Below are 26973 nucleotides of genomic sequence, written 5' to 3'. Positions count from 1 at the left end.
AAACATTTTTTAAATAAAATTTTAAGAAGTAAAATGGTAACAATCTTTGTTCTCAAGGCAAAAAAAAATGTGGGGGCCACAGAAGGATTCCAAGCAATTTCTCATATTTTCAAGGTGTTCTATTATCTTAAGGAGTTCTGATTTCACAGTGACCTTTGGCAAGATTAATCCATTCAGAACTGGGAAGGTGAAGTTATTTCCTTTTGTGCCCTGAATGTAGACACGTTTCTAAGACAGAAATCAATTTGTGTAATCAATTTGTGCCTTGATAATGCACTGATATTTACAGAATCCTGGAGAGCAGAGTTAACATCCCATTCACATAAGTTTCTCAAGATTTTCTGTGAGGAGAACCAAATTGCACTCTACATGGTCTGTTCCCAAACCCAAGAGAACCAGCATCACAGCCTCAGACTTGAAGAAAAGGCTACCAAGAAAAACATAAGTTAACCTGAGAAAAGATAAAGATAGCCTATTGAATGAAGATAGGAGCCAATGCTCACAAGGTTAAGACCTTGTCTCCAACACTACAACTGAAGGCAATTATGCCCAAATTTCTTGTATTCTCTTACTTTAACAATAAACTGCATTCAGAAAATCTTAAAAAAAGAAATTTTGCTCTGCCTGGTTTTGAAATTTTTTATTATTCAGATGAGATTGGGGGACCCTGAAAAACATCATTTTGAAAAAATACTCCAAAAAAATTTGGAAATTTACTTTCTTGATTAAAAGAATAATGTTGGGAACTAAGAACAGTCCATGAAAAAAACAGTACATGATTAAAGGGGAAAAGTTAGTAAATTTGTTAATTAAAATCAGAATTCAAAGTGTAGAGATGAAATGAATAATGAGATTATTAATTACATTAATTTTCTTGTGCTCCCTCATTATTCAGGAGACACTGAAATACCCTGGGACTCAAATCATCCAATCAGAAAGTAGAATGGGTATTGCTGGAGGTTGACATATCATTTATCCTTTTCAGTATCCATTGGGAACCCATACTACCTCTGCTATTCCAGGGACTACAGGGTCTATCAAAACTGATTCATACCAGCCCCACAAGGACAGAGTTTGCACAAACATTCTGGCTCAAAGCATTCAATATTCCTTCTATGCTCCTGCATCCTTTGTTATTAGGCCTTAAAAACTGCTTCCTATACTTCCAAGCTGTAGGGCTCTGTTATTCTCCAAGCTGTACTGACCAAAAATAATATTCAGGTTTTGCATTTGAACTGCCCCTCCATTTCTCTGTTCAGGTGGACACTGTATCCAAATTAATCAAATTATCAATTTGATAATTAGGGAGGATTCCCAAGGATCTGGAGCATTGAGCACCTTTAAATCAAGACACAGAGACAGCAGAATGATTCCAAACAACATTCAAATTCTTTAAGTCACATTTCAATTTCTCTTAATCTCTGCCTTTGGCACAGGGAAACCCCAAATAATTAAAGGTGACAAGGAAAAATATAGAAAATTCTTATTCCCATTTCTGATTTTTATTTTGATATTTTGTTCAAAAGGTATTCATAATCAATAGATTAACCAGGCTATAGCTAATAATTAATAAATTAATAGTCACTGGTTTCTATAGACAACCAAACACACCCAGGAAGAGTCCATAGCAACATAAATCCAGGTCTTTGTTCTGAGCAGCAAATTAGAGGGAACTTCACTGAGAAGCTAATGACAATTCACTTGAGTTGGTGAACACCTAATGAAGTGGGGGACTAAAGGTCTTCAGCCCCTCCTGATTACTTCATCATCAAGGGGTGGGAGTGCTGAGATGAGGGAGTCATTAAGGAATGAAGTTTGGTCATGAGTTTTGAGCCCTCCTCTAGAAATCTAGGTACTCCAAAAAATTTCTCTTTGGTTTTATTTCTCTGTCATGAAACAGGCCACCCCAAATTCTAATGAAGAGAACAAGGTTACAAAATAATCCCCTCCACCCCAGGAGGCATCTAACTCAAGCTAGGTCCTGTTTAGAGAGAAAAGAGACTTTGGTTTCCCAATGAGGTCCTGCCCAACCTTGTTAAGGAGCAGATTCCTTGAGAAGTCATTTAATACAATAAAATTCCTTAGTATGGGTTGGGGAAGGGAATTCTTTTGAAGCTAGTGTTATGAGATGACCTTTTGAAATATTGGAATATGACCAATTGGTATTAAATATCAACTGACCCAGCATGAAAATGAATTTTCTCAGCCCCCAACCACTATTCAGGTGCACTAACCCCTAAACCTGAGCCTTGCTATAGGGGATCAGAACCTGATAAGGCTCTGTCTCTCTAACTCTCTTTCATTGTCAGGAAGCAAACAACATAAACTTAACTGTAAGAAGAGAGCTCAAAGGTAAAAGTACACTGAGTAATCAACATAACTAGCAAAAACAAAACAAAAGAGTGCCATCAAATGTGGTCCTTGGAAGAAATGGATTACCTCTAATCACTTTCAAAGATTATGGACCAAGTCAGATGTTTAAGTCTATTCTCTCTACTCAAGAATCCCCTACCACACAAAAGAGAAAATACATTTGACCACTAAAACTAAAGAAGAAAAGTGTGCTCTTCAAGGTGCTAGTAGGAGTAAAAGACTAGAAAAAACACTTATTCAACACTTACTATGTACAAATAAAGTCAAGAGTCTAGGACTCTGAGATCATATAGCATCCTTAGAGCTTTAGTCTAATTGCCAAAAATTATAGAAATCTTTTCTTGTTTCAGTAAAGAAATCATCTTTTTATTGAAGAAAATGAATTAAGTTTGTCAATCTAATAAAATATAACTATATATATTTTTTTTCATTTAAGATCATAATTAAAAGCATCAGTTCTTTCCAAGGCCCATGGATTGAGGACCACTGGGAGGAGACAAGGTTTTAGGTGTGAACCTGGCCACAGTGTCTCTAGCCAATCAATGTTGGGCAGTTCCCAACTCAAGAGGACATGTTTCTTTTAAAAGGTGTCTAGTGATGTTTTTATTATCTTCTCCTAGGATGAATGTTAGTGCCATTCCCATGGTGGGAGGTGGTAGTAGAGGTGATATTTGGGGGGGGCAGTCAGGTCAGGAGGAATAAAGACCCTAGAGAAAGGAGAAGTGGCAAAATGGCAAAAGTGCTGAGCGCCCTTTGCCAAAACAATATTCAGAAAAAAGGAGATCATCGGGAAGGGTGATGAGGTCATCTTTTGCAATGTGTGGTCTAAGAATGTCAAAATCACCTATTTGATTTGGGGCACAGACAAGGAAGATCAACCCAGAGGATACTACACTTTGGATTCTATCTTATTTCTGCTTAATAATGGACCAGCATGCGATCAAGGAAGACTGGGATTCAAAGACCTTACAAAAGATTTGCTTGCAAAACTAAATGGTAAAACATCACATTAGCAAGAATTTATGGAAGTGAACCCCTGGAAATAAATCTTCAATGATGTACACAAGGAAAAAGAGCAGCAGGTCAAATATTAGCAGAAGCAAAGAGACTACAATTTCAGGAGGGAGGTCGGAAGGAACAATTGGCTGCTTGCCTGGAAGGTCAAAAGAATGAAGTGCAGACAAAAGGCTACACTTGTTGGAGGCTATTACTATGGAGAAAATCACTGCAATCAAAGCTAAAATTATGGCCATGAGAAGATCTACTATCAGAACTGATTGGAAAGATGACCAAACTGTGCATAAACAAACAAGTTTCATTGAGGCTCAGCTAGATGTGACTGGAGATGCATTGAGTCAAGACAGAATAACAAAGACAAGAACTACAATTCTGTAAAGCACAGGAAAGGATTTGACTGAGAATACTTTTGCACTGTGCCACCTGGCTGCCCTGACATATTACATTGTTAAAAGTTTTTTCTCATCTTTACCAAGATGATGAGTGGATGGGATGGGTAGTTGGCACAGTGGATAAAGTACCGGCCCTGGAATCAAGAGTACCTTGGTTCAAATCTGGCCTCAGACACTTAATAATGACCTAGCTGTGTGGCCTTGGGCAAGCCACTTAACCCCATATGCCTTGCAAAAACATAAAAAAAGATGATGAGTGGAAAGTGGAATTTCAGAGTAGGCATTTCTCTAATTATTGGTGAAATGGAACTTTCTTCATATGGTTGTTGAGAGCTTAGATGACTTTTTTGAAAATTTCATGCATTTATCAACTACGAAATGTCTCTTGCTCTTATGAATGTTAATCAGTTCCTTGCACCTTTTAAGATTTTCAACCTATTTATTCAACTTCATCTCACATTATTTTCTCATGTAGTCTATGTTCTAGTCAAGGTTTGGATCTTATTTCCTCCTCCAGTCTTGGTGTGCCTTCTCTGATCTACACATTCTGGCTCACACCAGCTGCTATAATTTGGATCAACTTCTCCACTACTCACTCACCGTTAACCACCAAGTTCTGTTAACATCTCCTTTCTTTGGGTCACCCTCTGGTGACAATCAATTCAGCTAAGTGAAATTTTCCTTGCCTCCGCCCTTTCTGACCTCCCTGGAAGTAAAAGTGATTTTTTTTCCTTCAAGGTTTTCTCCTGATTCATCTGACTTTCCCCTGGCATCACACTTACTTTCCAATAAATGTCTATTTCTCTGTCTTGAATGAATGAGTGAATGGAAAAGGATTTACAGGATGGGGGCGGTGCAGAATTTGAGGCTGTGAGAGTACAAGACCATTCCTGCCTGTCACATGAGTAAGTTGTGGACAGGCTCTGGTCTGAGAAGTTATAAAGATGGTGTCGGAGATAGAAGGGAGAAGGGCAATGGGGAGATGGCTTGGGTCCCATCTGGAGATCCAGTCCTTTTAGAGAAAGTGAACTCTTACAAATCACAAGTACAATAATTTTTCCCTAATTTCTGAGACAGAGAGGAAGGGGGGAAAAAGGAAGGAAAAAAACACCAAATGCCTTTTATTTTATGCCATCAACTTTTGGGGGGGGGGAATATTAACAAAATTATTAAACAAGAGTAAAAAATATGAGAGTTGTGATAGGGTATTCCCTATGGGACATTCCCTAAGGACCCCTTCTAGGAAGAATATGTTTGAATGCATAAGACACAATTATTTCTACACATAGCTGATGATGTTTGCTTGTCCTTTGGTCTCAAAGAAGACCATGCCATCAGAGAGGTGTTACGATGACAAGCATGTGAATTGATTTTGAGTCAGGGGATGACAGTGTTAAGTCACCAGCCTCACTTTCTCCTCCAGAGAGGTCCAATGGCCAGAGATGGATCAAGATGATTGGAGATGGTCCTGGTGAGGCAATCAGGGTTAAGCAAATTGCCCAGGTGGTATCAAGTGTCTGAGGATGAATTCAAATTTCCATCTTCCTAACTCCAAGGCCATAGCACCATCCAGCCAGCATATAGCTATTGTGAAAGAGACTACTTCAGTGAGGAAGGGTCCTTACTGAGTTTTGACCTCTTGGAAATAAATATATGTTAATATTCCAAAGAGTTTATCCTAATCAGAGACAAAAGTTACCAGAAGCTTTGACCCTAAGAAATTGCAAAACAAAACTAGGTTAAAAAGCACATTTATTTATATTTTTCTAAGTCAATGACTTTGCTATAGTGCAAGGGGGAGATCTTGCTAGAAAGCCAGACCCTCCCCTCCCCAAAATGGAAGCCTACTATCATTAGCCTTGACCATCAGAAGGTATGATCTGAAATATTACCTCTGACCTGTCCCCCCCAACCCCAGTCCAGTGTTAAGTGGGGGCAATGCAAGAAAAGGTAGAGGATACTGACATCAGAGATTTCAGAATAGGAATGTGTAAAAGCCATGGATGACTGAATGGGGTCTTGATGGGATTTAGAAAGGTAGTTTTTGTTCTATTTACAAAAAAAGGAAGTTTCCTCTAACCCTTTTGGATTGCTAAATTAACTTGATTAAATGTGACCCCCTTTAGGATCTAAGTGAAAGTTGGACCTTGTCTACCAAAACTGTGTTCTTAGAAACCTAGAAACATAATACATACATACATACACACACATGGTATGAAAACAATTAGTTTTAAAATATAACAAAAGTAATTTAGAGTAACATGAAGTTTATTCTCTAAGACTTACAGAAGAACTTATAGGTGGTGGTCATTATAGAGATGACTACTCAGAACAAACATGGTTGTCTTAATATAGTGATGTCATTTTGGTCTTCTTTGGAAAAAAAAATCTAAGAAGGGGAATCAACCAAGTTTGTGAGATATGTTTATTCAGAAAGGACAAAGTCAAAATTGAGTTAGATTTCATAAAGATGACAGTTATACATCATGATCCTCTCATAAATTATATTTGCTTCAAATTCCTATTGATAAGAATTCCATTTAGGCAGGAGGAGAAAAGTCTTAAACAAACATAGGCTTTCTCTCTCCTTCCAAGATTGTGATTTGTTGACCCAGGCAAAAGAATTTGATGCTGAAGGAAGGGGAATGTTAAGAGAAATATGTTCCATAATTAATTTCCCACCCTTATATTGACCATGTATCATATGTTAACACTGGCTCCCCTTACCCATGAACTTTTAGTAAAGTACCAAGAACTCCAGGTAAATCTTTGCCCCCAAGTCCAAAAGGTTCAGTCATTGACTGACCACCTCTCATCTACATATCCCTAATTATCTCATCTCAACTCTGAGCTACCCTCCTACATCTCCCTAAATCCTTTCTTTTTTACTTTTTTTTGCAAGGCAGCGGGGTCAAGTGACTTGCCCAAGGTCTCACACAGCTGGATAATAATTAAGTGTCTGAGGCTGGATTTGAATTTGGATCCTCCTGACTCTAGAGCTCTGCCATCTAACTGCCCCTTTCCTAAGTACTTCTTAAAAGATCAGCCCACTCCTCAGTGAAGTCTCTTGTCTTCCTGTGAAGTTATCCCACTCTGGGAGAGGAAGATACCTGCCCCTGTGCCCTTCCTTCCTGTTAATATCATGATAGCTCTTTTCCTTTGGGAAGCTCACCCACTTTTGGGGAGCATCATCCCCTAAATAACCTCTTATTCTCCTATGCCTTTCCTTACTATTCAACCTTTCATGATGGTTTTGAATGATTAGGTTGTTTAGGAAATAGTGGTTTCCTGTCCTTTAGTCTCTCTTTCTCTTTAGCTCTCAGCAACACTTAAATCTTTTTGTCCCTAATATTAAAAAAAAAAAAGTAAAAAAAATCACTTGTGAATTTTAGGCGGTAACTTTTTAGTAGTAACTTGTCAACTTTTTGTTGCAACCTGTGAACTTTCTGGAGCAACCTGTGCAACCTGTGATTCAGTTTTTTTTATCCTCCTGAGTCAGAGCTGTGATTTCTTCACCCAAAATGAACCCACATCCGTCCTTAAGCCCCTCCCCACTCTCGTGAAGCCCCTCTTCCCGGCCCTTACAAGGAAGAGCCCACAGTAGTGACCCAGGCAGAGTCCCCGTCCAAATGGAGACAGCAGACTGTGAGGTAGCAGACTGGCGCATCTGTAACCCTTCACAAGGAGCCGAGAAGCAGCTTTTGATCAGAAATATAAATTTTAAAAACATTAACTTTATATATTCATGTGTCTGTGTGTAAATGTATGTTTACATATGTCTCTATGTGTGTGTCTATAGTCTACATACACGCACATACATATATATGAAAGTGGGGAGAGCTCCCCAGAGCCCGGTCCAGGCCGCCCCACGCGCCCCGACATCCAGAAGCCCCCCAGGGGCTCCCAGGGACCCTCGCTGCCTCATCTGTGGCAAAGCGCCCCGGCTCCGGGACAGGAGCCCCCCGAGCGCTGTCTCCGGTTTATGCTATCAAGATGATGTCTAAATCAAGTCCCGGGACCACCGGCTGGAGGACGGCCCGAGGGTGCCCCCCGGACCCCCATATCCCCGGTGGCCAGCCCCGCCGAGGGAGTCCGCCCTGCCCCGGCCCTGCCCCCCATGGGAGTGACCTCAGAGGGCCGGGAGGGGCGGGCAGGGGAGGGCGCCCGGCACGGCCAGGCGCGGAGGGCAGGGAGTGGCCGCGGCTCCTCGGGGACCCAACTGCCGCCGGAGGGTGAGTCCCTGCCCTCCGGGCCCCTGGACCCCGTGGTGGGGCCCCCCGGACCCCCTCCCCTCCCTGCCCCCCACCCTGCTCACCCCCATGGTGGGGCTCCCCGGACCCCCTCCCCTCCCTGCCCCCCACCCTGCTCACCCCCATGGTGGGGCTCCCCGGACCCCCTCCCCTCCCTGCCCCCCACCCTGCTCACCCCCATGGTGGGGCTCCCCGGACCCCCTTCCCCTCCCTGCCCCCCACCCTGCTCACCCCCATGGTGGGGCTCCCCGGACCCCCTTCCCCTCCCTGCCCCCTCCCCTCCCTGCCCCCCACCCTGCTCACCCCCATGGTGGGGCTCCCCGGACCCCCTTCCCCTCCCTGCCCCCCCACCCTGCTCACCCCCATGGTGGAGCTCCCCGGACCCCCTTCCCCTCCCTGCCCCCTCCCCTCCCTGCCCCCCCACCTCACCCTGCTCACCCCCATGGTGGGGCTCCCCGTACCCCCTTCTCCTCCCTGCCCCCCGCCCTGCTCTCCCCCATGGTGGTGCTTCTCTGACCCCCTTCTCTTTCCTAACCGCTTGACCCCCACCCCCACCCCAGCCTGCTCCGCATCCCTGCTTCCAGTCTCCTCTCCTGCTGTAGCTGGGCTCCCGCCCCAGATAAGCCCCCTTGGCCTTTGCCTGGACCCCGATTAGCTCAGAGGGAATTCCAACAGCAATTGTTTCTATGAAGATCTCCCCCTTCCAGAATGATTCTCCCTTTGGACAATACAAAAAGGCTCCTTGCTTCTTTTCTTTCTCACCTGCCTTAACCAACAATGTTTTTTCCCTTCTTTTTTTGGCAGCAGCCATCCTTAGCCTCTGCCTCTCCCTTACCTAACCTTAGTGACTGAATGGACGTTGCCTCACTGGGATCTGGGAAAGACCTAAAAATTCTTCCTGGGCCATCTCTTGATCCATGTCTGGCCACCGGACCCAGATAGCTCTGAAAAGGAAAGTGAGGCAGGTGCTGTTAACCATAATTTTCCTAGGCTAAAAATAAAATAACATAAAGTTAGTTTATCCATAAAGTTTTATTCTCCAGGATTTTACCAAAGCCATGGGCAGGTGCTCTCCCTAAAGAGACCAACCCTGATATCAAACCAGTTTGGGGGCAGATTTGTACAGAAGAGACAATGAAACATAAATTGCTGGTGGACAGTCAGATGAATAATACTAATACAGAAAGGTGTCACTAATTTTACTTATAACTTCTCTATCTACTATCTGTTCTAATGTGAGACAATTGATGACGATTAGGTTAGAAGGAAGACTATTGTCCCCTTTCCTGGTATAACCAGATCACTTCCTGCTACCTCTGGAAGGTTTTTAGACCTGATGGTCTGCACATGTGAAAGCTAAACTTGCAAGTTCCATCTGCAATCAGGGAAAACTGGTTGTGTCAAACAGACAGAGGTTGCCTTCATATTTTTAATTATAGTCACAGACCTTGAGGAGCTCAGAGGTTAACATCCAGGCTTACAAACCCTAAATAGAGGCTGAGAAATCAATTTTAGATCATAAATATTCATTCAAAATATTAAGCTTAGACATTTCCCCAATTTGATCAAAGAAACACTCAAGTGTCATCTGAGAGCAATCAAAAGATGATGGACATATTGGAGGGAGAATAACATATCTTTGGGAACCTAGGTTTTGCCAACAAATATGGGCAGGGAATGTAAGGTCCATAACAGTACATAAAAGTGGGCAATGCAGTGTCAAATTACAAACATCAAAAGGAGGCAGTCCCCTTTGATTATATAGGGGAAAAGAACACAAAACAGAAAGGAAAATTCAGGTCTATTTCTTCTGGAGCCATCTGATGCAGTTCTATGACTTTGGATGTTGTTCCAGAGATCCTTTCAGTCCAGGATACTTTAGTAAAAGACACTACTTAACACACATTTTAATCAGATCGAACCATATTTAAAATGAAATTCTAGCCTCTCTTAAATCATTAAAATTTATAATTTAATTTACTAATAGCCGTGTTGATATACACAGAAAATTCAGTTACAAATAGAAATCAGCCTAACCTTGTAGTTGGCATTTTTTTCATTGTCCTCATCTGGAGGATGCTTTACCATGTAACAAAATAAACTTGCATAAGGATTCTACTACAAAAGTGAATTCATTAAAGATTTCCAAATTAACTTGAGCTTGCAACATGTACCTTTGATAATCTTTTTAGAACAGAGAGTGTCCAGTAAATGATTTATGAATAAAATAGTTTTAATTTTTTGCTAATTTTTTTAAAAAATCAAAAATTCTTAACTAAAAATGTATTCTCTTTTAAATATTCAAAGAATAGACCATATGTTAACCTTTTTTCTGATATAATTAGTTGATTAACATTCCCTTCTTTAAAGCAAAACTAAGATTGTCATAAAGGAGAATAATATTTTGGTGTCAAAAACTTTATCATATTTGCTTAAATATCCCCTTAATGTGAAAAATAAATCAAAAGATCTTAATGCTCACAAGACTATGTAGCTGACAACAAATGCCAAAGCTATACACTAGCTTATTGGCCATTAGAATTTAGATAACTGCAGATCAACACGATAGGTTCTATCTTTGATTTTAATATTGAACACTTGACATAATTATAGCCATTTACCATAAATATCAAGGACACCAGAAAAGAGAAATTCCTTTATTTAAATGTCAGTTTCCAGGAAGAGGTCATATGGGTATAGCCAAATACCTTAAGCCAGACTTTAATACTGCCAGGCAAAAAGTTTTCCTCATGTCATATTTGAGAAACTGAGTTAGGAAAAATCCAGCCTTAGAACTAGCTAGTCTTTCTCAACAAGCCTGGCATCTGCAGAGGTGTCCAAACCCCATAGGGTTACCGACATCAATACAACATTGACCCATAGCATTTCTTTTTGCCAGAGTCAAACACAGAATAATAGTATCAATTAAACTGTCCCATAAGATCTTAAATAGAAAATTCTAAATAATCATAAGATGAGTTCCGCTTACAAAGATCAAATACTGACTGTAATCTCACATTGGCAACAGCAAGAGATTATCGCAGAAAAATCATGAATTATTTTTATCTATGTTGCATAGTTGCTCTTCAAAGCAAACAACAAAAGATTTCCGTTGGATAGATATATATATACATACAATAATTCCAAATTGCATCTAGAAATAAATTCTATATAAATAATTATCTCTATTAATATGTTCATATTAGTACATATTCAAATAGATATAAACAACAAACCATTGCTTCTAGAATCCTTTAAAAATAATTAGAACAACTTCAGGTGACTTCTAAATAATTTGCATATTATTTCTGCAGATTGTTCTAAATTCCAGATGTAGCAAACAATATAAAATACATTAGATTCCAAATAAGATGACTTATGAATTCTACCCTTCACTAAACATAATGTTTCCATACTGAAATCTTATTTTCTTATAACAAAAGTAAAACAGATTTCTTAACTAAGGTTAAGATTAACTTTGTCCTTTTCATCTTTATTTTACAAGTTTATTTACTTCTACCCAAATATACTCATGTCATTCTCAAAAAGAAAATGAGATGCACAAGGAATTTAATCTTCTATATATATATTATTTTAAAACTCTAACTCTTGGTGCGGCTAGGTGGTGAAGTGGATAAAGCACCGGCCCTGGAGTCAGGAGTACCTGGAATCCGGTCTCAGACATTTAATAATTACCTAGCTGTGTGGCCTTGAGCAAGCCACTTAACCCCATTTGCCTTGCGAAATCCTAAAAAACAAAATAAACAAAAAGAAAACTCTAACTCTTACTAATGCAATGGAATGACAAGAACTTGAGATCAAATAGCAAGAACTTTTCTACATGCAATTATTATAGTAACTTTTAAATATTTGTAATATTAACCTATTAGCCAATTGATTTGGTATTGCAATGGCAAATTTCAAATTTGAAAATATAAGAGCCAGAAACATCACCATCACATTATTGCAGTAATTTAGCCTACAGATGTGAAATTTTAGTAGGTCTCATACAAATCACTTTTTTAAGAAAACATTTATTTTCTGAGTTTCTCTTTTTTAAAAAAAACAGCCATAATATTCCTGATGTAAAAAGGATAATCATAAAACCTCCATGAAATACATTAGTTATGAACTTATAAAATGATAACTAGCCATTTTTATTCAATCTTAGATCAAAAAGTAAATAGTTAACATTGCAAGCCGGGAGCTGGGATAAAATTATCTTTAGGCTTCATAAAATAAATCCCACTTACCACAAAGTTTCTAAGTACTAACTTCCTTGAGTCAAACAATGTTTACAAAATTGTTTAAGACAGAAGTTCATACCTAATTAACTTACTTTTATCACTAATAACAAGGCCTAAAAATTTCCTCAAATACAATTTTTCTTTGTCTTTACCTTTATCACTAGAAATAATCCCATATTAAATCTTCAAATTAATTTATATATGAAAAATATCCTCGGATGAAGTTCTCATGCAAAGCTTGTTTGCTTTACTCTAGAGAAATTCTGCAGCACGTAAAATGCTTATGACCAGATGCTTCTAAACTTCTCTTTTTAAAATTACAAGATTTTCTTTGTACTTAACAGTTTTATGAAATTCATAAATCACATTCAAAAGCTTTAGTTACAATAAGGTTTATTTTACTTAAATTTTCTTAATTCATTCATTTTGTTTAACAGCACAAATTTTAAACTCTCAAATATTTAGTTTACAAAAGCCTTTATTCTTACTAGTAATCATAGAAGATATAATTAATGACCACTCTTTCTTAATATTGGAGCATTCAGGAATATCACAATATCATAATCAAAATTCTGTGTTTTAGAAACTTGAAAACTCCTTAATCTAGGATTTTCAGATTGCTTTACCCAGAACACCAACCCATATATATTTATCTAATTGAAGAGATAATAAAAAGTTAACATTCACAAACAATTGCTTTCATTCCAGATCCCTTATTGCTGGGGTCCAGCCTCCGAGGGGTCCTTGGAACCTGACAGGAGGGATAGTCAGTGAAATGAGTTGAGTCAACAAGTGGGTAAAGGCAGGAGCAGGTTGACTGTCAGCTGCATGGATTTATTTTTATAGTCTCAGAATCATATGAAACAAGCAAACTAAAATAATTTCCTTGGTTACAAAAGTGTACAATTTTCATCATTAATCACATAGTTCATATGGTTACAAGTTTGATCATGTAGTGGTTACAAGTGTGATTATCAATCATGTAGTTAATTTTCTTGTCCCTGCTCAGACTGTGATGACCTCAACCTGCCTGTTGCCTAGTTTGTTGCTGCATAGTAAAGTTATTGATTAAACAGAACTTTCCTTAGAATAATCTTTGATATAATTTGTTTAATGGAATGCTTCTATGTTTTTGTACCACATACGTAATATTTTCGATATGCTCCCTTGACAACCTATAGCAAGGGTAGCTATGTTTGTCCACCTGTCCATTGACTCCTTCAATAACTAATTTTCCTTTCAGCCCTTGTTGGTAGACTCTACGGTTTCTATGACGTTTTATTCTTTGCCAATGAACGAAGGCTGTTAGAGTTCACATATTGGTTACCTATACTAACTGTTCTCTCATCATCTTTATCATATATTCCTGTGTATGATAAGGGGGGCAAAACTGTTAATTTCCCTGGAATTCTATCTGACCCATCTTGTATCTGGTTTCCCTGTATATATTCTGATATCTCCCTGGAACTCCCAGTGCTGTATCTTCCAAAGATTTCATAATGTTGAAGCCTTTTGTATGCCTCAGGGAGAGGCAGTCCTGTTAAATTTGGACAGAGTTCACAATCTGTTTTATTCAAGGAACTTCTCTGAAATCCTTTATAGTCATTCCACTATTAGGATGAGTAAGTTTTGCAATCAATAATAGACCTATAAATATGGGTATACATGGAATCCCTATATAGATTGAAGAAGGAAATGTTCCATCAGGCAGTGTGACTGCCCTGAGTCTTCTTGCCATGACTGTGTCAAACAGCTTAGAGACCCTGGCTCCCAACATATCCCCTCTTTTAAACTTAATTTGATAGCAGAAAGTTCAACTTGGGCTGTTCGAATTGATTTTATTATAATCTTGAAGAGGACTGGAAGACAAAAAAGGAGGATTAACAGAGATAATATAACACCCAAAGATGCTATAATATACATTATTAAATTGTAAGAATTAAAAAAAGACTTCAAGGTTGTTAAAAATTTGGAAGTCACATCAGCAGGAGTCAGAAGAGCCAATGGAGCAGAAGATAAGGCAGATATTTGGGAATGTAATTTTGATAAATTTAATGACAAGTCAGAATGATTCCAGATACCAAGGACATGGTTCTTAACATTGTCCCAGGGAATAGCCAAAGCATTCCACGACAGAGGGGTAACACAGATAGATTTCAGGGAAAAATGACACCTAGTGGATTGACGAACTTTCAAATCTTGTAACTGATCCCCTAAATATAGAACTGTCTCCTCTAAAGCATTGATTTTAAGCTTCTAGCTTCCTATCAATAATTTCTTGTGACATTAGGGCTCGGGAAACATTCTTTGTAATCTGATCCACCGTGTGTGCTGTATGCACTTCTTGAATAAGAGCAGTGGAAGCCAAGGCAACAGAAGTTATAATAGCAATTAAGGCAGAAATCCCCAGTATCAAGGAAACTATAAATCTTTTTTGCCGGGAGAGAGCATTACTGACAACATCTAAAGCAAATAGCCCAGAATCATCAGACCATGTCTCATTGAGGGTAGTAGGGAGTAGGATAAAAGAGGGTTGATGGATTACAATAACATCATTTACATTAGATTTAGAATCAATGCAATTAGAAATTATACAGGCGGTACAGTTAACAACAAATAAATCTGGAGACATTTCTTTTATAATAAAATCAGCATCAGATGGAACTAACAAGAGAGCAAAAGGCACTGAAACGCATGATCTAACAGAGGGAGAGTCTTCTCCTGGAGGCAGGTGGAGGAATAAACATGTCTTCAAGAGAGAGCTTCCAAACTGGGTCCACCAAGGAAGAAATAGAGACACCTTGTGAGTCATCATTCCACTGGGGTTTTTGTGAATTTGGTCTTTTCCTCATAATGATGGATGAATCGATCAGAGATCCAGATAGGTGAGTCCTGTGGGAATATACAAGCAAACTCTCCTCCACAGTTAAAAGAATGTCTGGACCTTTCCAGGAGTGGGAAAGCAACCATTAATTTATCTGTAGTAGGGGGCCACTGCTCCACCCATACAGGCTCATTAGATTTCTATAATATTGGGTCAGCTGTTAATTTTGGAACAATGGCCCCTCCTAAAAAGGAGGTGGGATTGTAGAAGAAGAACTAACAACAGGACTAGAGTCCTCTGGGGTAGAAAGCACAACTCTCATTTGGGACAGGATGTCTCTACCCCATAGAGAAGTGGGTAATGAAGGAATAACATAAGGCAGAAACTTTCCTGAATCATTATCAGAAAAACCAATTAAGCATTTGTGAACTTTGCCCTACCCCCCATGGCTTGTCCAATTCCAATCAATTTATTGGGGATAGGTTGCACTGGCCATGAAGAAGGCCAATCTTTTCCAGCTATACAAGAGACATCCTCACCAGTATCTAAAATGCCTTGCATATATTTTCCATTAATCCTCAGAGTTTTTAATGGTCTGTGTTTTCCTACTGCTTGAATCCAAAAAGCAAATCAGATGAACCAAAGCCACTATTTCTATTATGTTTCGTGGCTGGCCTCCCAACCTTAAGTAAAGGTATTAGAAGGAGTTGTGCAATTCTCTGGCCCGAGTGAATTTGAACAGTTTTTCCTAGTGGTGGGGTAAGCATAATTTGAATTTCTCCTGTATAATCAGAATCTATCACTCCTGGCATTGCTGATATCCCCTGTAAGGATGTTGATGATCTCCCTAAAATTAATCCTACTGTATTATCAGGGAGAGGACCATACACTCCTGTTCTAATTTTCATAGGGAAAGAATCAGTGGTTAGTATGACTGAGGTTGCTGCTGATAGATCCAATCCTGCACTTCCTGGGGTGGCTCTGAGAAGGTCGTGAATACTGATCCTTGAAGGCCCTTTATTTGTTGAGGGGCCAAGGGCTGGCCCCTCCTGAAGTTTCCCTGACCTGTAGCAAGCAAGTGCCCATCCTTATGATATTTGGATCTACAATCCTTAAACCAATGATAACCTTTCATACATCTTGGGCAGAGTGTTTTTGGCACGTTACCCTGTGGTCAGTAGTGTTCTCTCGCCAAGTCTGATTATTTCCCCTGGGCACATGATGCTGTTGGTTCTTTGGGCAGTTTCTACTATAATGACCTAATTGTCCACAGGAAAAACAGGTTCCTCCTCTTTCACCTGATTGCCTTTGGTTCTGTATGGCTTGTTTAACAAAATATGAATAAGTTTGTCCTTGCAAGGCTGCAGCTAGTGTCATACCTTGCAGGAAGGGTTAAAACCCTCACAAGCCTTAACATGATCTGAGAGGCTTCCAGTTTTCTGAAGATGCCTCATCATATTTTGACAGGTGGTATTAGCATTGTCAAAAGCCAATTGTTTTATGATTAACTCAGCTGCCTCCTCATTGTTTATCAATCGTTTAGCAGTATCCATAAGCCAATTCAAAAAGTCCTCATATCTTTCATCTGATTTCTGTGTAATGTCAGATAATGCTGAAGTTTGTCCTGGTTTATTGGAAAGTTTTTTTCCAAGCTCCTAATGCTATGGAGCTAACAACATGCAACACCTCTTTTGGCAGAGTCCTCTGATCTCGGGCCGTAGCCCACAGATTCTCTCCTAAGAACATATCAGCTGTGGTACCAAGCCTTTTAAAAGGAGGTGTCTTTGCTTCAGCTTTAGCTAAATCCTCATATTCAGCTTTCCACAAAAGATACTGACCCCCTTCTAGACAAGCTTTCGCAGTCTGCTTCCAGTCATGTGGGGTCATCCATCGTCCTCCCAAAGCCTCTATTAATGTTAAAGTATAAGGGGAGGATGGGCCATAAGAGGCACAGGCTTGTTTTATTTCTTTTAATAATTTATATGGGAGCGCTTCCCATCGGGGGGCCTCATCATCTTCAAATTCTCCTTCATCAAAAATGACAGGATAACACCCAAAGGTGGTATCTCCATTTTTTAGAGCTTCTTTAATAGCCCCATAAAATCCCACACCTGATAAGGGAGGTGGGGGTCACTATTTTCTTGCTTTTCTTTCCTTCTTTTTTCTTTCCTACAGTAAATGCACCCCAATCATTATTATATCTAGCTGCTTCATCTTCCAAATCCTCCTCTTCCTCAGGAGTTAATTCATCAGGAGGAGGATCTTCCTCAGGCTCATCTCTAAGAGATGCCCTTAAGTTATTTCTAGATTTTATTAATAAAGGAGTTTCCTCAGTTGCAGCACAAACTGCAGATGATAACTTAGTACTTATTTTTGTAATTTCATGGTCAGGATCGAGAGTGTCCTTGACCGGGCTCCATAAACTGAACACATCTGTAGGAACTTTCTCTGGTCCTTGTTCTATATAATATTTTCTGATGTCTTCTCCTACTTTTTGCCAAATTTCAAGATCTATAGACCCACTTTCAGGAAACCAAGGACAGCAATTATGCACAAATGAGATGAATTGAGTGACTTGGACCTTGGAAACCTTGATTCCTCTTTTATGTAATAAATGAGTCAGAATTTTAATAAAAAGAACTCTCTGACTACTTTTATTATTACCCATGATGTTCTTAAGACCATGATATTCTTGAGATTACTGCCCTTTCTTGCCTGATATAACTCTCATCAGGGGGCCTGCAGATTCCCCTAGCAGAAACCTATCTATCCCACTAAGAAAATAAAAGGGCGGGGGGATATTACCTGTCAAGTCCCTGTTCGTGGTGCCAGTCTGCAGAGGTCCAGCCTGCCAGGGGTCCTTGGAACCTGACAGGAGGGATAGAGTCAGTGAAATGAGTTGAGTCAACAAGTGGGTAAAGGCAGGAGCAGGTTGACTGACTGTCAGCTGCTTAGATTTATTTTTATTGTCTCAGAATCATATGAAACAAGCAAACTAAATCATTTCCTTGGTTACAAAAGTGTACAATTTTCATCATTAATCATATAGTTCATATGGTTACAAGTTTGATCATGTAGTGGTTACAAGTGTGATTATCAATCATGTAGTTAATTTTCTTGTCCCTGCTCAGACTGTGATGACCTCAACCTGCCTGTTGCCTAGTTTGTTGCTGCATGGTAAAGTTATTGATTAAACAGAACTTTCCTTAGAATAATCTTTGATATAATTTGTTTAATGGAATGCTTTTATGCTTTTGTGCCGCATATGTAATGTTTTCGATATGCTCCCTTGACAACCTATAGCGAGGGTAGTTATGTTTGTCCACCTGTCCGTTGACTCCTTCAATAACTAATTTTCCTTTCAGCCCTTGTTGGTAGACACTACGGTTTCTATGACTTTTTATTCTTTGCCAATGAACGAAGGCTGTTAGAGTTCACATATTGGTTACCTATACTAACTGTTCTCTCATCATCTTTATCATATATTCCTGTGTATGATAAGGGGGGCAAAACTGTTAATTTCCCTGGAATTCTATCTGACCCATCTTGTATCTGGTTTCCCTGTATATATTCTGACATCTCCCTGGAACTCCCAGTGCTGTATCTTCCAAAGATTTCATAATGCTGAAGCCTTTTGTATGTCTCAGGGAGAGGCAGTCCTGTTAAATTTGGACAGAGTTCACAATCTGTTTTATTCAAGGAATTTCTCTGAAATCCTTCCTTTATAGTCATTCCACTATTAGGATGAGTAAGTTTTGCCATCAATAATAGACCTATAAATATGGGTATACATGGAATCCCTATATATATTGAAGAAGGAAATGTTGTTCCATCAGGCAGTGTGACTGCCCTGAGTCTTCTTGCCACAACTGTGTCAAACAGCTTAGAGACCCTGGCTCCCAACACCTTATAGCCATATGAATCTTTGTTTTTCCTTCCAGAATAATTACCTAAAGTAGAGAAAACTTTCTTTGTATAGTTTATAAATTCTTTAATCAAATACTAAACAACAGGTAACCCTATTATTTTTCCCTTCAGGACTAAATTTTGGATTAAATCAAACTAAATCTGGACTTATAACATCCTTAACGCCTGATACATATATTCCTCTCTTCTTTATAAGAACAGTTTGAAAAATCAAACTAATTGCAAATTTCATCATTTTTTTTAAACCTGATCACAATTGACCTCTTAAAAAAAACTTCTTTCAGCAGTTTCCTGCTGTAGTTAAACCATTATATTCTATGAATAATAATGCTCTAGCTAGACCCTGAAATCTTAAGATCAGATGATAGTGTGTTACTAATTATCGATTCCATATTAGTCTTTTAAGAACCCAAAAGATTCTTAATAAATAAAAGAATTCACATTTTAGACTATAGGTTTTAGTTAGAGATTGAGACAGGATAAACTCAAATTACACCTGAATTTATATACAGAACAATATTTCAGACTCTTTATTCTTTCTAATGAATGATCCTTTTTGATATTTTAATAGATTTTACTCTTACAGTCAAACAATAATTAATTTTAAAACCTATCACATAAAAATATTTTTCTTTGTTGCAAGTTAGATATTGAAAAAATCAACTGAATTCTCTTAAATATGTTTTTAACCCTTCAAATTACTCACAAACCTAGTAACAAAACATTTTCAAATTACTTTATCAACTTTATGGGGAGAAACAAGATATATTTCAAGGTTTAAAATACAGGAATAGGAAATATAATTTATAGCAAATTTCCTTAGCATACCTTTCATATATTACATTATTAAAACCCAATTTCCCTTAAAAATAAACTTTTTTCTTTCCATTTTTCTCACGTTCACATTTTCCCAGACCAAGGAGTGCAGGTGGGAGGGAAAGTCCAGGAAGCTAAAATGGGCAAATCAGAACACACCCAGAAGTATACCAGGAAGCTAGAAATAGACAATCAAGAAGAGAATGAGAAAGAGGGAAGGATGGAATTTTTCCAGTGCCGCATTACAGAACTAGACCAAAATTTAAAGGAAGTTAGGAAAAGAAGAAATGTTTTGCCCCCCCCCCAAAAAAAAACTAATGACTTTCAGGAAAATTTATCCTGTGGTACCAAGTTATAAGTTTTTAGAAAAGAAAAATCCAATTTTCCTGTTTCTTGGTTGTGAAACAGAGAAGGAGAGAGGGAGGCAGTGAGATGCTCTCCTAGGAGAGAGGGGATCGAGAAGACAGATTGGAGACTGGTCAATCAGGACACAGAGACAGGGAGAGATTGACCAATAAGGACTCAGAGACAGTAATGAGTTTGATTCTACCTGCGTCACAAAGAACACAATTTAAACAGTTACAAAACATACAGCCAGAGTCAGAACTTCTCCAACAAAGTTCTCACACCAGAGACAAGGGAAAACTCCCTTTGCTCTCATACTAGAGGGTCCTGAGTTGTACTGTATTTCCCTATATAAATGACACACTTTAATTTTGGGGTCCAAAATTTGAAAAAAAAAATGTATTCTATAAAGTTATTAAATTCAAGTTTTATTCATCATGAAATTCAAAGACCTTCTGATCCTAGTTTTCAGACATGTTTTGGACAAGTCAGTGCATGGACACATGCTTAGTCCATTTCGTTTCATGAACCTGAAGCACCTATTGTGTCATGTCCTCCTTGGAAATCTCTCATTTCTTTTATATCAGCAATTCTTCTTGGCTCCTGCTGAACCATCTTTCTGGTCACAGGAATCCCACTGGTCTTTGCTCTTCAATTCTTCTCTAACTCAGGTCATTTGGCTACCTTGCCTCTCATGGCCTTCTTCTAGTAGGCATTTTCAATTGGGTTTCTTTCCATGGCTAGTCCTGGATTGTTTTCTCAGTTGGAGGAGGACCAGACTGACATTCAGCAGCAAGATTTCCATTCACTTTTGCACACTGGATCACTTGAATTTGAACTGGAATTCATCACTAGATGAAAATCTTTTCTGAGCCATTTCTGGGAATGTAACTTAATATTCTGGTAACAAATGCAAAACAATGAGCACAAAGACAACAAGCACAGGAAATGCAAGTAAAAAAAAAATCTACAACCATGTATAAGATGCTCCCACTTTTTAGACCCCAAATTTTTTTTAAAAAGGTGCATCTTATACATGGGGAAATATGGTAATTGAACAATTAACAAAAAGACAAAAACAAAGGAACCCCCCCTTTACTGTCACACTAGATGTCCCTGAGATACAAACAATTTAACAAAAAGATAACAACAAGGGAATGGCTTTGTTCTCACACTAGTGGGTTCCAAGACACAACTAAACAAACAATTTAACAGAAAGACAAGAGGTCCCAAATACACATCACAGACAAAGACAACAGGATGCCAGACAATATCCCTTACCAGAATATTCACCAATGAGAATGCCAAAAAACAGACATGACCATGTAGACAGTGCCACACCTAGATTCAGAAACTTCAAAGTCCTGACCAAAAATTGGTAATTATCAGTAGAGGGCAATAATTCCTAAAACCAGAGGTAAAATCCTAGAGAAATTTCAACTTCAAACAAAATAACAGGTAAACTAAGGCAACTGAGTCGAAAAGTAGCAGACTCACCTTTGGACAAGTCACTATTTTGTGTCTTAGCTTTTTTAGGGATCCCTTCTCATGATATTATGAGGAAGAAAAGTTCCCTTGCAAGTCCTGTGTCTAAATCCCAGTCAAAAGCACAATTGTTAATCATAATTTTCTTAGGCTAAAAATGAAATAACAAAACAGTTTTATCCATGAAATTTTATTCTCTGTGATCTAGAGAACCATGGGTAGATTATATCACTAAAGATACCGGTCCTGATACAGGGCATATTTATATAGAACAGAAAATGACACATCAAATTGTTGATGGTAAACCAATCGGGTTACATGTCAGTTTGTAAAGGTGTCACTAATGTTTACTTTTAATTTCTCTATCCTGTTCACAGGGTCTGCTCTATTGTAAGAAAAACCTAAAGATTTGGATAGAAGGAATATTGTCTCCTATTCTGGTATCACCAGATCAGGTGCTGCTTCTTCAGGATGATCCTAATGCCAATTGTCCATATAGCTGTGAAAACTAAACTTGCAGGCTTTATGTGTATTCAGGGGAAACAGCATCAGACTTCAAGACTTCATATTGATATCTATTGAGACACAGACCTTGAGGAGGTCAGAAGTTAACATTCAGATTTACAAAGCCTAAACAGAGGCTGAGAAACCAATTTTTGATCAGAAAGATAGACTTTAAGCTTAGAGTTGACCTAGACTAGCCCCTCACTAAGGCCAATTCACATGCAAGTCATGTTATCACTGTCCTAATGTCATGATCTTCTTTGAGAATGAAGGACCAACACCAGTCTAGCCCAGAGCCCTGGGTGTATTGAATGTTTGCTTTGATTGTTGCCAAAGCCATCTTACTAAGGTGCAGGTTCAACTCCGCCATCCTTCCCTCAACAACCACAGAGGTTCCCTACTGCCTCCGAGGTAGAACACAACCCCCTCCTGCTGACGTATAAGACTAACTTTAAACAAGCTTTCCAGTCATTTCACATTACTCCCTTTAATGTAATCTACATTCAAGTACATGAGAAATTTGGGGGACCGGTGAACTTGACAGCTCTCTTCCTTCCTTGTTCCTGTCCCCCAGACTTAGAATGAGCACTTACCCTTCCTTCATCCTGCCCCCTTCAGCTGAGGTGCCAATGCTCCAAGAAGCTTTCTCTGCTCTTCCCAGTTAACAATCTTGATCCTTGGTTTACCTTGTATTTACTTATGTCTTAGGGGGTAGTAACCCCAAAAGACAGCATTGCTGAGATTTACTGAATGGAATCTAATTGCAATTCCTGGGTTCACCTGTGCCTGGGTTCTTGGGTTGAAAGCTGGATTGTTCTCTGACTCTGCCATAGCTACCCAATCCTCAGAGGCTTAGCCCAGATCTGAGCCCACTTTCCCCTTGCTTAGAAAGTCCTAGGAATCCGCCCCCCCACCTTTATGGAACAACTTCCCACTGCTTCCCTCCCAGCATGGCCCCTCTATAATCACCAGTGAGGACCATCACCCCCACTGCCCCTAGGCCATGAGTACATGTATATCCTCTGGAAAATGAGGGGGTGATGAGTCCAAAAGTCTAAGGGGAGACCTATGCCAACTTCCCTCCCTCTTGAGTCATCACCACTGCTCCTTTGCCTTTCAGCCTTGACATCTGCTCTTGAGTTTCCATCTCCTGACTTGGTGCCCCTTCCCTGGGGGTCTTGCCAAACTTGGAATCATCTCCCTCTTTGCCTCCCCTTCCTGGCTTTCTTCCAGCAGCCCTCAAATTCCACCTCTTCCCTCACCCCTCCCGCTTTCAGATGACCTTCATCCACTCTGAGGACTTGAAGGCATTCATGCATCTTCCCCTGAGCCTAGGAGCTCCTGGAAGGTAGGGACTGTTTTTTCTTTCCTTGTGTCCTGGCATAGAATGATGAATTAACTGTCCTCTTCTCCCTACAGAAGACATGACAGGCCCCCGGGAGTTCAGTTTCCCCATCTTGCACTTTCTGTTCTTTTTCTTCTTCATGACTTCCATCTTCCTACACCTGAAATGGCAGAACTTGTGGAAGCTCCCAAGTATTACAGCTCCCAGGCTCCAACTGCCTCCAAGCAGCTGGACGGTGAACACCAAAGGCCGCCTGGGGAACCAGATGGGCCAGTATGCCACTCTCTACTCCCTTGCTAAATTGCATGGGAAACAGGCTTTCATCTCACCCAAAATGAAAAGAACTCTAGGGCGCCTCTTCCACATCACCCTGCCAGTTGTAACAGACAGAATGGCCCAGCAGATCCCCTGGGTCACTTACCTGCTAGAAGACTGGATGAAGGATGAGTATCGCTACATCCCTTGGAACTATGTCTTCTTCAAGGGCTACCCCTGTTCCTGGACCTTCTACCACCATCTCCGGGATGAAATCCTCCAGGAGTTCTCCCTACATGCTAGAATCCGGGAAGAGGCCCAAGCCTTCCTACACCAGGTGCGCATTGGCCGAGGCTGTAATCTCACCTTTGTGGGGGTCCACGTACGTCGGGGTGACTATGTCCGGGTTATGCCTGAGAAGTGGAAGGGTGTGGTGGCTGACAGGGGCTATCTGGAGCAGGCACTGGGCTGGTTCCGGGCCCGCTATGCCAATGTTGTCTTTGTGGTCACCAGTGATGAAATAGCCTGGTGCCAGGGAAACATCGACACCTCAAAGGGGGATGTGGTGTTTGCCAAGGGATGGATGAGGCGATCTGCTGAGAAAGACTTTGCCCTGCTGACCCAGTGCAACCACACAGTCATGACTATTGGCACTTTTGGTTTCTGGGCTGCCTATATGGCGGGTGGACACACAGTCTACTTGGCCAACTACACCCTACCCAACTCTGAGTTCTTGGAGGTCTTCAAGCCAGAAGCCGCCTTCTTGCCAGAGTGGGTAGGGATCCCTGCTAACTTATCATCTCTGCTTAGGGGTCAACCTTAGCCCACCCCCAGCCCAGTCCTTGGTCTGATTCATGTTACTAATAGGAGACTAAGAAGAGAATACAGGATCACATCTCTTCTCAGACTCTATCCCCTGGATAGTCATCTAATGATGTTACCTTTTTCTCATTCTTATGAGAAAAATCTTGAGTGGACTCATGTTCCCTGAATTCCTGCTATGGCTCTCCTTTCCCCAAGGAGACAGACCCCCTACAAGTTTGAGCTCTCTGAGCCTTCTCTAAGCATTGGTCACTTGATTGAATAAAAATTTGTACAATTCACTAATTGGCATCAGAATTTGGTGGTGGGGTTGGGGTTTGGAAGGTAGGGCCATGGAGTCTCATTCCTTCATTTTGTTAATCATAATGGCTAATATTTGCACAGCACTTTTAAGGTTTACAAAATACTTTTTACATTCACATATATATTACCTATACACATGTACATTTTTATAATATCTTTTAATAGTATTTGCTATTTGCTAAAAGAACTCCAAGGGGAAGAAATTGGTCCTCTTTATGTAGCAAGAAATTTAATTTTAGGTTAAAAATAAAACAGATCATTTTAGGTCATATGTGAAGTTTATTCTCTAAGATTTACCTAGAAACCCATAGAGGGCAGTCATCATTAGAGATGGCTATCTAAAATGAGAGAATATTTATGGAAAACAGTCAAAAACTCTTAGTGGCTAACCAATCAGTTTACACATTAGTCCCTAAAGGTGTCATTGATTACTTTATTATCCTCTTCCCCATCAGTTTTCAGTCAGAACTGTTGTTTCCTTTTCTGGTTTGATATTTTGTTGCCAGATTTATTATAGACATAAAATGTTGTGATTTCTCCCTTTCCAAAATGTCTTTAAGTATAGGAATTTTGGCGGGTCTCATAGAAAGCTAAACAGACCAGTTTCCTGATTCCTCAAGATGTCTTTCTTGAATTGTTGACCCAACTGGAAAAGCTAACTTATAGATGCTATTAGAGGGGGACCAGGCTAATTCACACAGACAGAGCCAGCCTTCAATTTATAGCTTGGAGAGACACAAATTTCGAGAAGGGCAAAGGTTAACATTCAAACTTAAAAACCTTAATTAGAGGCTGACAAACCAGGTTTTGATCAGAAATAGAAGTTTTAGAAACTTCACTTTTCAGGAGACAGGCATGTTCTCTGCAATTTAAAGTTTCAGAGAGAGTTGCCTAAAGCAATGATCTCTGGAGGCCATACACTAACTTCAAAAATCACAAATTGACATTATCTATGTTTCCTTGTATTTTTATCTATTTTGTTTAACACCTTCCAATTACATTTCAGTTTGGCTGCACTCAGAGAAGACCTAGAGTATTAACAAGACCAGAGACTGATTGAGGTTGCAGTCCATCCTCACAACTCCACAAGGATAAGTGCTGTGATTATTCCCATCTTACAGTCAAATGACTTGCTTCCACACTCACCTTTCTTTCAGCCATACCAAGAGGGTCCTCTACGTAGCTGTGTTAGAGAAGAACAGAACTAACCCCTTAATAGCTCTGGGCCTTTCCCTTTTTTGTAAAGGAGGAGGGGTTTGGTGACCTTTCAATCCAATTTTAAGTCTTCTGATTCTGGGTTACACCCACCTCCCCAAAACTCTTATTTCTGTCTTTCCATCTCTGAATTTCTTATCCAGGTCTTAGTGCCATGACCCTGTTTCTTTGTGTTCTCATCTCCTTTCTGCTGTCCTTTGACTGAGTGTTGTTGTTCATTGTTGAAGAGGAGCAATGACACCATGAGGGTGATGTCTTGACTTGCCAGTGAATAGAATTTGATTAAGGCAGGGCTGAGTGGATTATCAGCTTTACTTTCTACTCCAATCAATGGAGTCCAGTGGCAAGACAAAGATCAAGATGACTGACAATGGCTAGGGATGCAATAAGTGACCTTGGCCTTTCTTTATAAATTAACTCTAGCTTCCAAAGACTAGAGTTTTCTAGATCTTCCAAAGCTGCCAACAGAACTCTGAGGAAGTTAGCAAAGAGTCAATCACAGAGCATTAAATGGCTAATTTTTCTGGAATTCTTCTAAGTTTTCCTCCTTCTAAGACCCAGCAGGCAATCCTGAAGACCTGAAAGTATTTCTCCCTTTGTCTACAATGGTAATACATTGTAGACAAAGGGAGAAATAGTGAGGCAGGTAAAAGGAAAAAAAAAAAGACAGCTGAACAGAGTGGAAAATAGTGGTGGCGTATTTCAAAATAAACACATACTATTGCCTTCAGGTCTGGTCAGAGCCTTGAAAAGGCAGCTCCTAAATATCCCAGCACTTATAATACAGGCCTAGGGCAAGATCAGATGAGGCAAAGAGTCAAAGAATTTGGGGTAGGATAGGTAGAATGTAATA

General features: G+C 39.7%; 1 protein-coding gene across 2 annotated transcripts; it reads left to right on the top strand.

Moving 5' to 3' along the window:
• Positions 1-7875: 7875 nt before the first annotated feature.
• On the top strand, positions 7876-25880 carry LOC141509805 (galactoside alpha-(1,2)-fucosyltransferase 2-like). 2 transcript variants are annotated; one of them, XM_074219589.1, is made up of 2 exons: positions 7876-8014; positions 23600-25880. In XM_074219589.1, the coding sequence occupies exons 1-2, from the start codon at positions 7900-7902 to the stop codon at positions 24601-24603; spliced, it is 1119 nt and encodes a 372-aa protein (XP_074075690.1). In that variant the 5' UTR covers positions 7876-7899; the 3' UTR covers positions 24604-25880. The 2 variants fall into 2 exon arrangements, with proteins under 2 accessions (XP_074075690.1, XP_074075691.1); XM_074219590.1 differs by lacking the exon at positions 7876-8014 and adding an exon at positions 8625-15164.
• Positions 25881-26973: the final 1093 nt, after the last annotated feature.

Source organism: Macrotis lagotis, chromosome 1, assembly GCF_037893015.1.
Source record: "Macrotis lagotis isolate mMagLag1 chromosome 1, bilby.v1.9.chrom.fasta, whole genome shotgun sequence".
Lineage (NCBI taxonomy): Eukaryota > Metazoa > Chordata > Mammalia > Peramelemorphia > Peramelidae > Macrotis > Macrotis lagotis.
The sequence above is the reverse complement of the archived record's forward strand: the minus strand, read 5'-3'. Positions and strand labels throughout refer to the sequence as shown.